This window comes from Musca autumnalis, unplaced genomic scaffold (genome assembly GCF_047663935.1).
Source record: "Musca autumnalis isolate F117 unplaced genomic scaffold, ASM4766393v1 scaffold_5, whole genome shotgun sequence".
Taxonomy (NCBI): Eukaryota; Metazoa; Arthropoda; class Insecta; order Diptera; family Muscidae; genus Musca; species Musca autumnalis.
The window spans coordinates 54,812,524-54,827,378 of record NW_027412088.1 but is presented as its reverse complement, the minus strand read 5'-3'; the positions used below and the strand labels follow the sequence as shown (position 1 = coordinate 54,827,378).

The 14,855-nt window shown below is 40.8% G+C and overlaps 1 protein-coding gene across 2 annotated transcripts in view; it reads left to right on the top strand.

The window, feature by feature from the left end:
- Window positions 1–403: 403 nt before the first annotated feature.
- LOC141405107 (uncharacterized) overlaps window positions 404–14,855 on the top strand; it is a 78,408-nt gene continuing 63,956 nt past the window's right edge. The window contains exons 1-3 of one of the 2 annotated variants that reach the window (XM_073989111.1): window positions 434–504; window positions 568–783; window positions 885–1,037. In XM_073989111.1, coding sequence (XP_073845212.1) covers window positions 935–1,037 — 103 coding nt within the window. In that variant the 5' untranslated portion in view covers window positions 434–504; window positions 568–783; window positions 885–934. Of the gene's footprint in view, window positions 784–884; window positions 1,038–14,855 lie in introns of both variants that reach the window. The other variant, XM_073989110.1, reaches the window with a different exon arrangement.

The following is a 14,855-nucleotide window of genomic DNA, read 5'->3' as shown; positions in this document are numbered from 1 at the left end:
ACAAAAGTCGATAAAATTAAAATGCTTATAAATTCGGTAACTAACGAAATTTTTCGGTAAGTTAACAACCAAAATAAAGCTGTTGATAAGCCCTACAGATAGCAACAGTGTAGTCAAATTTTGTTGATACTTTTCATTCATAATTTTGCGTTTTTACCCATTTTTGTCGGCAACTCAAAAAATGAGTTACAGAATTCCACTACAGATGCCAGCAAACATGCTCAGAAAAATCATGGTTGATATCGTTGTACTCAGGACCCTCAAAGACTATCTGTGGTAAATAAAAAAGTATAAATCCCCACAAAAAATATATTTTTTTTTTCGAACAAAAAATAAATTGTTTGCGTTTAGTGGGTTAATGAATGCCACAGCCCAAAAAATGTAACGCTCGTCAAAACCAGCTGATTTTGACATCTGTATTTCGTCATATTTTGATGTTTGTGTAAAAAATTTGCGACCCATTAGACAAATTCGTGACGCACAGAAGACAAACGCAATTAATTTGTATATTTATCACTAAATATATAAACAAATAAAAAAGATATTAACTGATATCTTAATACATAGATACTGCCATCGTACTTAATATCTGACAAAGTGCTGATTAAAATAAATTAATTGGACAAAACAACAAGTGGTTTGGTTGTTGGACTCGAGATTGGGTGGCTAAGAATTTCATTCGTTGGTCTTTTGTTTTTCCCCACATAACTCACTCGTCCTTGTGACCAGTGACGATTTTCTTTGTATTTAAATTTTGTGGCTTTAAGTGAAACTCTACGAAACGTAAGTCATTGAATGAGAACATTGTATTAATAGTTCGGCACAGGTTTTGTGTTTATTATTAGAATGTAAAAATGTTTTTGTTTCTTTGTTTTCCTTTCCAGTGGGTTATCTAGACGATTTGGACGATTTCCACGACGATTTTGACGACGGCATGGATTTCTGGGGAATAGTATTTATGTTCTTTTTTGTATTTATCATATTTAGCTGTTGCGGCTATTGTTGTACGAAAAAACGACGTGGAACCGTCTTATCTGGTGAGTGAACTTATAATGTATGTACGAGTATTTATTATCAAGTGGAAAGTTGATGCCTTAATTTTGTATACATATAATGATTAATTCCATAACATTAAATTCCCTACGAATTATTCGGTTTTTATATTTAAAGATACAACAACATGTGATTATCATATTAATTTCATAAAAAATCCAGTCTTCCATGGAGTGTTAGTCATTTATTATTAAACAAATATATGGTACACTTGTCAAAACATACCAAGTACCTTAGCTTTATTTCTATTACAAGACATGGTCAATTCAGAATAGTATATTCAATCTGGTTTAAATTTGTTATTCGTTAGAACAGTCAATATTGACTTTTTTGTTAAGCGAAGCTCCAATAACATAGTACGTTTCCCGCCAGCTAAGCTTAGTTTTCCCCGTTTGGTAGCAACATGATATGAAAACTTATTTTTTACGTAATTATTTGAAAATAGTACAAGTTCTCTATCAATTACTAATTATTATTAAACAGAAACTATACATATTTCTATAACAATCTTGTGTTTTGTATATATTTTATCGTTCATGTATATGTATTTTAATGTTTAATTCGAATCTCAATATAGGTATAATTAGTGGGAAAGACACAACTTGTTCAATGGTTTGAAAGTAATCGTCGTTTTATGTAACAAAATAGGTAGGGTTATAAATATACATACTTGGATAATTATTCATTATTACAAACTATATGTATATTTATCATCATCATATAATTCTAATTATAGAAACTGTATGGTTCATTCTTAGCAATGGATATTGAGATTGATAAGTGACTCTTAAATTTGTACAACAAACAGGTTTCTGAAATGCAATCGATTATCATTCCTTATGTAGTTGGCAAATGGACGTTTTTGTGAGCTTATTTGTTATTATTGGAGTACCTACCACCACAACTGTTTAAACTTCGGAACACCCAAAATCAAAGTGCTAATTCCCAGTGGATCGCGCGGGCCTGTGTAGCGTCGCATGCTGGGCTGATTTTTGTACGATGGACCTCTCTTTTTAGATCGTGAAGATACTTTCTGACATGCCCGCCTATTCACCATATTATGATTAGGATGGCTCTCACTGTAACACCCGAGCAAGTACTGCAACGGAAACATGCCATTGTGTTGTTGTACTGGAATAATCTTCGTCTCCTCATGTAGATGATCCACTGAAGACATGAGTAGACACCCTGTTGCAATTCTTAGGGCGGCATTCCGACAGCTCTGAATATATTTTCATCGCTTTGGACTAACAATCGCGCACCAAACTGGCGCCGCATAGCTTACCACAGACCGACCTATCACTTTATATGTGGTCAACAAGGCTTCTTTATCTGAATCCCAAATGCAGCCTGCACCTACATTTCAGTTCGTCGCTGATAGATGCGACATACGCGGACGACGTGAACGTAGTGTCGAATGTGACCCCTAGAATTTTGGGGTAGTTTGGTTGCGGGAATTTTGCTACCATCGATCACGACATTCAACTCTCTTCCGACCGGCGCCGTCCATGTGGTGAACAGAGTGGTCGTATATTTAGTGGCGGATATCTGCATATTCCTCGCGTGGAAAAATGTGGTAAGATCGATTAAATAGGAGTTCAGACTTTCACAGATATCATTAGGGAGGGTACCTGACGCCTCAATACCGTCTGAAGTAGGGCGTAATAAAGTAGAGGTTAAACAGTTCCGGAGATATCACCCCACCTTGGGTAACTCCCTGTTTTACTCTACGGGGTTAGGACCTCTTGTTCCTGAATTCCACATACGACTGGAGACCACACATATAGTTGATTATCCAACGTTTCAAACTTGGCCGGAGGGTTGTCTGCTCGATGTCCTCGAACAGCGTGGAGTGCTTGACAGTATCAAAGGTTTTTGATAAGTCCAGCGCCACCAACACTGTTCTATCCCACGGCCGCTCCTGGTTGAGTCCTTGACAAATATATGTGGAGATGGCGTGCAGCTCTGTTGTTGTGCTGTGCTACATACAGAATCCATGCTGATGATCGGCAACTTGATAGCTATTTCTGATACTGGGGAAGACTAAGGCATTCAGAGTCTTTCCTACGGGCGACAAAAGCGAAATCGGCCAGTACGATTCACTTTTGCTGGCATCCATGTCTGGCTTCAGTAGCGGGACCGACCACCCTGCCCATTTTCCAGACTTCGGGAACAATGAGGGTGGCTAGCGACAAGTTGAGAACTTTAGTGCTATACTCCACTCCCGGCTCATGCAGCTGCTTCAGCATTACCATGGAGATTCCATCTGGGCCCAGCGCTCCATTGTAAACTGTGGTGGTTCATCCTTGGCAGGATGAGATCTGATGGGACGTAGTACTCTTCTCTTCGCCCTGTCACTCTCGGGCTGCTAGACAAACTGTCGATTGAAATAACTTGCGCACCCTTCGGGTCAGTCAGCGTAACGTCGCCAAACGGGATTAAGGTATTATCTTCCTTCATTCCATGGTTTGAAAGTGACTTAACCTTTGCCCACAACTCACTTATTACGGCTCCAATGTTGCAACTCTTCAGAAGATTTACCCACATGTACCGCTTATGCTCATCGATCAACCAGTTAACTTTCAGTGCCAGCTCCCTGACTCTGGAGTCGCTGGGGTTGGCACGATGAAGCCCATCGCACTCATTTGCTAATCCCGTCGCCTCTGCTAGGAAGTTTGGCCTCACTTGGGGTATTCGACCAGCAGGTATGTGACGAGCGGCTGCAGCAGTGATGATTATGTCTCGGAACGCCTTTTCTGCTATCCAAACATCGAAAGGTTTGGGCAGATCTCTGAAGCGGTGATCAGAGAACTCTATGAAACTCGGCTAATCAGTTTGCGGCGTTGAGGTGATGAAATCGGGTGGTGTGCTAATAGAGGCAATTGGTCTGTCCCAGAACTGCAAGAATGTACTAATTTTCACTATTATTTCCGATAACATAAAGGAAAAATGCTATCGTAGTAAAAAATAGTAGCTTCTTGCAGGTTCTGGAACAGAGCAACATATGGTTATGTCTGGGGAACTGTGACACTCTCCACTAATCCCGGTAGGAGTGCCCTCATTGGCTGTGCAAAACGTAGAACTATCACCCTGCTTAGCCAGCACTATACCCCTCTGGTCGTTTTCGAGGAACGAATGCTACTACTCATGATGAGCATTAAAGTCCCCTATGACCAGACGGTTATGACCTTACAAAAGTGGGCTAATGTTGGGTCATTAGAGCCAGGCTCAAGCAAGATCGGTCTGAAATGAATAGACTGGTGCAGTAGGTTAGGTTAGGGGATGCATTCCAAACTTTCTGCATCTAAACTTTTTATCAATTCCGCTGCCTTCCAAATCGCGAAGATTTCAGCCTGGAAGATACTACAGTTGCTGTCTAGCCTGTAGGTGTACTCAAGAGATAGCCTTTCACAGTAGACGCCAGCCCCGGTACCTTCCTCCATCTTGGAACCATCTGTATAAAAAGCCAGACCGTCCAGAGGGGGGTTACTGCGGTTCCAGTCGTCTCTACTAGTCAAATCTCAGGACTGGTTTTCCGCGTTGGTTCACATTTATGCCTGATTTGTTCAGGATACATCTATGCCCATAGGTACAACCGCCCAGCGATACTGTTCATGCAGCCGTAGGGCACTGCGAGTTGCCTGATACTTAATGCTGAGACTCAGTGGTTTTAAGTTCAGCATTGCGTTCAGAGCAGCCTGTGGTGTGCTCCTGGTGGCTCCAGTTATGAGAATCGAGGCAGCTCTTTGTACCTTGTCAAGCCTACCGGATGTCGATTTTTGGCGCAGTGAGTGCCACCAAACAAGAGAACCATAGGATAAGATGGTTCTAATCACGGTGTTATACAAGCAGTGTATAATCGATGGGTTTAGACCCCAACTTTTCCCAGTAGAATTCTTACATAAATCAAGTGCAATCAATCCTCTCTTCGCCCTTTCCTCAGCATTCCTGTTCCATCGCAATTGACAGTCCAGGATTGTGCCAAGGTACTTTGCCTCGGGCGAGAGCTGAAGCTGCACACCATCCAGTGTTGGTGGTACAAATACGCCGAGCTTACGCTTTCTCGTGAACATTACCAGTTCTGTCTTGGTTGGGTTTACTACAAGGCCATTGGCCTTAGCACAGCGTGACAGCGTCGATAATGCTCCTTGCATAAGCTCCGAAATGGTTGACGGAAACTTACCGGAAATCAGTAGTACAACGTCGTCCGCATAGGCAACAACTTTTATACCTTGATTGTCCAGATCAGTCAAAATATTGTTTATAACAAGTAGCCACAGTAACGGTGAGAGCACCCCTCCTTGGGTGGTGCCTCTAGTTACTGTTTTCCTAATTTTTGGAGCTCGCGATGAAAGAAAGCTAATTATGCATCTCCACTTCTGGTGCGATCCTTCCTCAGTACGTTGTAACCATCACAACGCTGTAAGAAGATGAATTTGTTATTGAGCTTGGTTTCCTGGACCGCTTCCATGACCATGATATTCTTCCCACTGGATGTCGCGTATTCTGATGACGACGACTCACAGGGGCCTGTGTTCACACAGCAGCATAGTCCCTGGGATATTCTGCTCCCGCTGACCGGAACACGAATGTTGTGTGGTTCCGGGTCAATTCGGTACGATAGAACCCGCTGCCCTGGGTTTTAAGAGTATGGCGTGATTTATTGTGTAGGCGGTGTAATTCGACGAGTCTTCAGAGCTGGAAGAAGCCATGGTTTTGGTGATCTGTGAAATTAACCAAGAGTATGTATGGTCTATAGAAATGTTACCACTGGTGATAGTGTTATTGGACGATATGATCTACCTAGGTGTGAAGATTGACCAGGTTTATGCACTGGAACTATTTTCCAAATGTCGGGGGACCTCAAATGTATTGGCATTGTATTAGAAAGGTAGGTTGCACTTGTTTGTCCGCTGTGTTTCAGCATCTTTCTTTCCAAGTAGCTTTCTTCTTTCACGGTCTGGTGCTTTTTTGTTCTATGAATAGTCTATTGCTGTACTACGGAATGGAATCTTTGGGGTTTTAATTGTTCCACAAACATCCCAGAAGGGACATGGGAGACATCTCTCATCAATGAGAGCACCACGAGTCATATTAGCTCATATATATCATATGGGACATACTGTTTATCGCCGAGTCCGAACGGCGTGTCTTAAGACACCATTTGTAGAGAAGTCTACGAATCGAATGATTACTGATCGTGTTGTAAACTTTTTTGGAAACAAGATCAGATTCTCCCAGTTGCTTGTACATTATCTGACGTTCCAAGCACTGCTGAAGAATTGCTTTAGCATGACATCAGCACTTAATATCATATTCCTTCTTCTCTACTCCTCACATTGAATCTAATGAAAGTGTAAAGGAAACTGCTTTCATTATTCAGAAGTCACAGTTCCGTAGCCCACTAAATGAGCCACAGACTATTTATTCCTTATCTTATCGTTTAATGGGATTTGTAATGAAAGTTTCAACATTTCAATTTGATATCAAATTATTGAATTCGAAATGTAGCTATGCAGAAAAAAAATTGGACAAAGAAAGATAAATAAATAAATCAGAATTATATCCTCATGTTGGTGGCGTTGACTTTCAAAGTGAACTAAGTATTTTTCTTAATAAAAAACAAAAAATAAAAAATATAAGTTTTAAAGACAATAGAAAATAAGATTTAGTGGCGCATTGGATTCATACTGACGCCAATCGTAGATTTCCGTCAAGTTCGAAGAAGAAGAAATCGAAAATTAGATTCTGTAACAGAAAGCATTTTATGAATAATAACCTAAATATTCATTTGTGTTAATGGGAACTTGAGTTACCGAGCTGCTGATAGTTTTGCCTTACGGAGGAACAAGGATATATTTTCCTTTATCAATTAAAAAAGTTATCTTATAGTACATAATTAAAAGTGAGTGCTCCACACCTATTTATTTTATTTTATTTTTTAATTTCGTGACTTAAGTCACTTTCAAAATCAACACTTTGAATAAAATTTATGAATTGATTTCCGCAGAATTTTTTGATTTTGCGTTAATTGAATTTCTATTCAATAGCTTCTTCTTCTTTTTCTTTCACTCTTTACGTTTCACATTTACCAAACTTTGAAATAGTACGAAATAACATATCGACAAAAAATCATTCCAACGGACGACATTCCGTCTTGAGTTTCTTATTTTAAAAATGATTTACATATATTTCAATATTTGGTTTCCAATATTCATAATACTATTCATTATTTTACTCTTGTGGATGATTATTGTCATCCGAAGACGACGTCGCATGGCCGTAGCCTCAACATGTGTAACCATGTCCACAGCAGGTAAGCGATTTTTTCAAACAAAAAATGAAAATTCCAAGTGATGCCAAATCTAATAATGGTGAATCCTTTAGATATTGCTGTATTTTCGATTTTCAAAATCAAACACAAGGAGACTTATTTTAATGAAATATGAATTTAGTTTTACCATTCATTCCAATTTGTATTTGTTGTTTTAAGTTTTATTTAGTTAGTATTAGTTAATAATACTTAGTATAATACAAAAATAAGTTATACATATATATTTATATTTTTTATACCGTGGAAAATATAAATCATTTTTCAAAATTATACTCGAATTTATAATGATAAACATAAAACATGTGTTTCTCTAAGTTCTCACTATATAAGACTTCGTATAAAATGTCTCCGGGGTACGAGAGGTGGCAGGCCTATCAAAGACTTGGTTACATATACTTTTGCGACGTATAATACATACCTCAACATTGTGGTATACATAAATATGTTCCCATACACATCCCAGAAGGGACACGGGAGACTTCTCTCATATCAATGAGTGCACGCCGATTCATATTAGCTCAATGATATGGGGCCTACATTTTATCACCGATTCCAAACGGCGTGTATTACGGCAACCCTTTTAGGAAATGTCGCTTACATTGATGACATCCTTTCTGAGGGTTATTTTCCCATCGTTGGCAAGTATGATGTTTTTGTCCCGCGTGGGTATCGAATCCGGGCATACAGAGTGCAAGACGGACGTGCTTACCATTGGCCCACGGTGACACCCAACATCGTGGTATATCTCTCCTTTAAATGTATGTTTCAGACAAAAGTAAACGGGAATATAGAAGTTATAGGTATGTATGTTCAAGTTGTAGCGAACTTATAATAATGATTGTCCTCTCTCCTACAAGCTACCAGGAATAATGACAATTGACATGCCCGCTAAAATCGGATTACAAACATTCCCGAAGTTACAAGGCAGACTCCGATTCTTTTGTCAATGATAAGGGACCTATTTATTAAGCTATGTCCAAACTCAGGAAATATCGACTATATTTGGCATCGTTTAAAAAGTGTGATGATGTCTGACGTGTGAATCGAGCACGGGCATGCCTACCATAGCACTGCGGTGGTACCCATAAATATGACATACATATGTACATACAAACATACATACTTATGTCCCCAAACTTGCCCGAAGAGACAGGGGAGACTTATCATATTGGGCTCAATGATGTGGGACCTACTTTTTATTGCCCAGTCCGACATCTCTTGTAGAGAAGTTTTTAATGGCTCAAGTACTCAGAAACAAGTAAAAAAGTGTCAGTCGGCTTTCCCGACAGATAGATACCCTCAGCCAATGTGAAGCGAATCTTTCACCTCCGGACAGATCGAATGTATTTAAGGTCTCTTTAGAATTTTGTGGCCCTTTTTGGACATTTGAACTTGCCGACAAAAATTTGGATTAGGGATTAACTGCACTAACACACAAATGTTGAACTTTTGTAGGGCAGGTACCCTTAGTGAGGACCGATATGGGCCATTGTAGAAGTTAAACTAAAATATTAGGGAATCCAAAGTTTGGACCAAATTGGTTGCCACATTCAAGTGATATCGTCCTAGCATTTTAGTGACATTTTTTTTAAATATTGGGGAGAAGTACCGAAAGTTGTGGACCGGTATGGCCCATGAAACTAAGTTTGGATATAATATGATGAAGACCAAATGTTGGACCAAATCGGTTGAACAGTTCGAAAGTTATCGTGCTCTCCGAGCGCCACATATGGTGACATAGGGTTTTTTTACACCTTTCGGGCTGTTTTCGCAAGAAATATGGACTTGCCCCTGAAGAAACTTTTACCGTCGTAATGGAGGTAGCGAATGCAAATCGCTTCAACAAAAATCAAAGTGATTCGAGAGCAGGTCTTAAAGTGAACTTATCCGAAATTTTATGTGAGAAGTACCAGAAGGAGTAGACAAATATAGTCCATATTCGAACCTGATCTATATCTGGTAGATATATTAGGATGTGCAAAGTATGGATTTCATCGGTCACTCCCTTCAAGAGTTATGGTGCGCAAAATTTTTCCGAACATTTTTGAAGTTTTGTGGGGGAGGTACCTGATGGAGTGGACCGATATAGCCCATCTTCGAATTTAAACTATGTTTTGATAAAATATTACGAAGACCATATTTTGGACCGAATCGACAGATCCGTTGGAGGGTAATCTTGCGCTCCAACCACTACACAGGGTGTCATAGGGGCTTTTTGCACCTTTCCGTCCATTTTCTCAGGAAGTATGGACTTGCACCTGATGAAACTTGTACCCTCGTATGGGGGGAAATGAATACAAGTTGTTGCAACAAAAAACAAAGCGATTCGAGAGCAAGTCCTAAACTGAACTTATCCGAAATTTTGTGTGGGAGGTACCCGAAGCAGTGGGCCTATTAAGTCCATATTGGAACCTCATCTAAGTCTGGTAGAAATTTCACGATGTGCAAAGTATGGACCAAATCGGTTACTTCCTTCAAGAGTTATCGTGCCCACAATTTTTCCGAACATTTTGGAACTTTTGTGGGGGAGGTACCTGAAGGAGTGGACCTATATGGCCCATCTTCGAACTTAAATCAAATCTGGACAAAATATTTCGATACCCAAAATTTTAACCGAATCGATTGATCCGTTCGAGAGTTATCGTGCGCACCAGCCAGACAGACGGACAGACAGACGGACGGACATTGCTAGATCTACTTAAAATTGTCTGAAACGGATATCGTACAAACATACTTGGGGTCTAAAACCATTATTTCGATGAGGCACATTTTTGGTCGTATCAAAGTGTAAATACCCTCTTTAGCCTAAAGGCTGAGGGTATAAATATTAGTCAACATTACACTGAGAGGATTTGCCACCGCCGAAAATGATGATTTTCTGGTCAGGGCTTGAACCGCAGGCCTTCTGAGTGCAAGATGGACGTGCTTACCACAGAACCACGGGGCTCCTTAATAAATCGGACTGCATTTTTTATAAAGTGAGAAGACTTGTAGCAAATATTAATACCTTCAACCTTATGGATACACTTGGATCCAAGAAAAAATGTGCCTAATCGAAATTTAGTCGATCCGGCTAAGTAAGGGAGTAACCAATTTAGATATTTTGCACGGTGACATCAATCCTTTCCCAATAGGAATTTAGACGGCTGCATCATACCGAAGGTAGTCGAGACAAAACTACTCTAGCTTTTTATATCCTACACCACCTTGTGGTAAGGGGTATTATGTCTTTGTGCATTAGTTTGAAACATGCAAAAGGAAACGATATAGACCCATAGTTCCTTTTAGGGATATACATAGAATCACTTTCTGAGTCGATTTACGCATGTCCGTCCGTCCATGTATTTTTGTAAACAAAGTACAGGTCTCATTTATTGTCCGATTCGCATGAAAATTGGGGAAGATAGTTTTTTTGACCAAAGGACGAACGCTATTTATTTTGGTAAAAATCGGTTCATATTTGGATATAGCCCCCATATATATCTTCGCCCGATTTAAGGCATTTGGTGCACGAAACACGCTTTATGTGTCCGATTTCAATGAAATTTGGAATGTGCGACGGAATTTTGTCTAGAAATAAGTGTGCTAAATTATGTAGAAATCGTTTAAAATTTGGATATAGCTCCCATATATATTCTCGGCCGATTTTAGGTAATTGATGCACGAAACGCGATATATATATCCGATTTCAATAAAATTTGGGATGTTTGCCGGTATTTGGCCCAGAAATAAGTTTGCCAAATTATATCGAAATCGGTTCAGATTTGGATATAGCTCCCATATATATTCTCGGCCGATTTTAGGTATTTGATGCACGAAACGCGATATATATATCATTTCAATAAAATTTGGAATGTTTGCCGGTATTTGGCCTAGAAATAAGTGTGCCAAATTATATCGAAATCGGTTCAGATTTGGATATAGCTCCCTTATATATTTAACATATTCACAGTGGTGTAGGGTATTATATAGTCGACCCCGCCCGATCATGAAGATTCCTCTTGACATGTCTGGGTGGGGGTCCTATCCACCATATTGTGATTAAGATGGCTCTACCTCACCCGAGCAAGTACTGCAACGAAAGCATACCATTGTGTTACTGTACCCGAATAATTTTTGTCTCCTCATGTGGATGGTCCACTGTAGACATGAGATGCCACTCTGCTGCAGTTTTCAGGGCGACATTCTAACTTGTTTAAATATTTTTTCATCGCGTTGCACTTATATTCGCGGACCACACTGGCATCGCATAGCTTACCACAGACCGAACTATTGTGTTATATGTGGTCAACAAGTTTTCTTTATATGCGCCCAAAGTGGTGCCGGCTAGGGTCTTGAGGACCTTTTTGCTATATCCCAGCTTGTCGCAGATAGCTGTGAACATACTGTCGAATGCAACCCCTAAAATCTTGGGGTTGTTGGTGGTTGGAATTCTGCTACCATCGACCATGACATTCAATTCAGTGCTCACCTCTGCAGCCCATGTGGTGAACAGAGTGGACGTGAGATTTAGTTGCGGATATTTGCAAATTTCTCGCGTAGAAAAAGGTGGTAGGTTAGGTTAGGTTTAAAGATGCGCATCCCTCTATTACGAAGGTGACTGCTTCATTCGGAGACCGTTGGTCCATTGTGTTCACCCTGTGTAGGCTATTTAAAGATAATGGAGATGATTATTTAAATATGATGGAGGTGTGTTGTTGAGATGATTTAAGATGAAGGAGATGATAGAGTTTTGATGCGGCTTGATTAGATGTGGATGATAGGATAGAGATGATGAGATGATGGTGAGTGTGGGAGATGTAGAGATTGACGCCAAGGAATTATCTGGAAAGTGAAAAGAGCCTGATTATTAAGGGTTGTTAAGGACATTTGCCAAGCCATGCTAGATGTCTGGCAAAGTTGAGTAGGACGATGGGATCTATGTTAGATAGGAAGGTTAGAGTGTCTATCTCATATCTGCCTAGTGTACGGTAGCTCCTTGTTTGCAACATGGGACACCTACAAAGCAGATGTTCGACAGTCTCTATCTCCTCCGCATCTTCACATAGTCTGCAGTAGTCAATGCCACTGTCGTCCCATTTTAAAGTTAGGGACCTCATTCTGCAGTGGACTGCTATAAGTCCCACCGCGATTTTCATCCCTAACTTATCAAGTGATAGGAGTGAAGCGGTTCTTCGATGAGAAACCACAGGTCAGATTGCCTTGGATACTCTACAACCAGGTTCCAATAGCCATCTTTGATGTGCTTTCTCATTGAAGATCTCCCGAAGTTTGTCGATGTAGTGGCACATCGGTGGCCGAATGGTTTCATCAACTGATAAGTCGATAGACCTAGAGCCACCTCGAGCCAGTTCATCTACTACCTCGTTTCCCACCATGTTGCTATGAGTGTATATCCTGCAGAGCTCTCCTACAATTAAGAAAAGCTCTTGAATTTATGGTCCGTGACTTGATAGCCTTGAGGGCCGCTTGACTATCGACATATATAGTCACCGGTCCTGTAAGACTGCCTTCAAGCCATTTCACCAATTCAGCTGCTTTCTTGATAGCAAGAATCTCCGCCTGAAAAACACTACAATTATCGTCAAGCTTATATGAATTTTTTATTAGTGAATTCTCGCAGTAGACGCCAGCGCCAGTACCTTCTTTCATCTTGGACCCGTCTGTGTAAATTGCCTGACCGTCCAGAGGAGATATGCACTCAGCCCATGCGTCTCTGCTTGGGAAGATAACAGTTAAGGAGTCCAACTTGAATGAGGTAGGCATATAATCGCTTACGCAACCATTGTCACCTAACTCAAGTCGACTATCAACTAGTTTTAGGACATTCGAGTGTCCAAAGTGTGAACCACGCCAACACCCTGACCCCCGGAGTCTAAAAACAGTTCTCGCCGCTTGAAACCGGATTAGGTGGTATGATCGCGGTTATATAGGAGTTCAGCCTTTCACAAATGGCAATAGGGAAGGTACCTGATGCCAAGTTCGTACAATCATCCGCATACGTTACGATCTTAATGCTGTCAAGAGGGTGTGGAATCCAGGAGAGTGGTTAAACAGTTCCATCTTGGGGACTTTTTGTTCCTGAATTCCACAAACGACTGGCTTCCACACATATAATTCACTATTCAACCTTTAAACTTGCCGGAGGGTAGGCTGCCTTAAGTCCTTAAACAGCGTGGAGTGCTTGACAGTATCAAAGTCTTTGGATAAGCTGACCGCCATTATCTCTGTTCCATCGCACGGCTCGATCTGCTTGAGTCTTCGACTAATATGTGTCGATATGGTGAGCAGCGCTGTTGTAGTGCTGTTCTGCTTACGGAATCCATGCTGATGATCGGCAACTGAATAGCTTCCAATACTGGGGAGGACTGAAGCCTAAAGGGGTTTTGTTGGGATTCTTGCCTGGCTTCAGTAGCTGGATCACCCTGCCCATTTTCCAGACTTCGGGAACGATGTGGGTTGCTAGCGGCAGGTTAAAAACTTTGGTGAGATGCACAACTTACGTCTTATCCAGCTGTTTCAGCATTACCATGGAGATTCTATGCGGGTCCAACGCTTGGAATGATTTAGCTCATTCCTGATAGCATGCCCAACCTCATACATTTGTTGGTGGTACTTCCTCGGCAGGAAGATATCTTTTGCGACTATTTTCTTTGCCTCGTCTCAAGGTGTGCTCGACAAACTGTCGATTAAAATAACTTGCACACCTCCTTGGATCAGTCAGCGTAACGTCGCCAAACGGGACTGAGATCCTATCTTCAATCTTACCAAGTTTCGAGTGTGATTTAAACGTCAACCACAATTCATTTATTCCGGCTCCAATGTTCCAACTCTTCAAATGATGTAGCCACTTGTTCCACTTAAGCTCACCGACCAACTTGTTAACTTCCAGTATCAGTTCCCTGACTCTGGTGCATTGGTGTCCAAAATAAATAAATTGTTAATCCCGACGCTCCTGCTGGGAAATTTGCTTTCACTTCGCTTCGTATTCGACCAGCAGGTATATTGCGTTCGCACGTCCTTTCCTGCTCTCCGAACATTAGAAGGGTTGTTCACATCTCTGATTAGCATTAGTGAACTCTCTGAAACTCGGCCAATTAGATTTCCCATCATTGATGAAAGTGCGGCGTTCAGAGGTGATGAAATCGAGCGGTCTGCTAATGCAGACAATTTTGGGAAGATGGTCTGATAAAAGACAAACGACGGGTTGCCAGGTGACACGATAATTATGTCTGGCGAACTATGGCCCTCACCATGCAAAACGTAGAGCGATCAATCTGCTCAGCCAGCACAATACACCTCTGGTCGTTTCCATGCACCAAATGTCACATCTCATGACGAGCATTAAAGTCCCCCAAGACCAAACGGTTATGACCTTACAAAAGCGGGCTAATGTTGGGCCTATAACCTGAAGTACAACTATTTATCTGCGGCATGTATACGTTAAGCAACTCTAACACGGCATTTC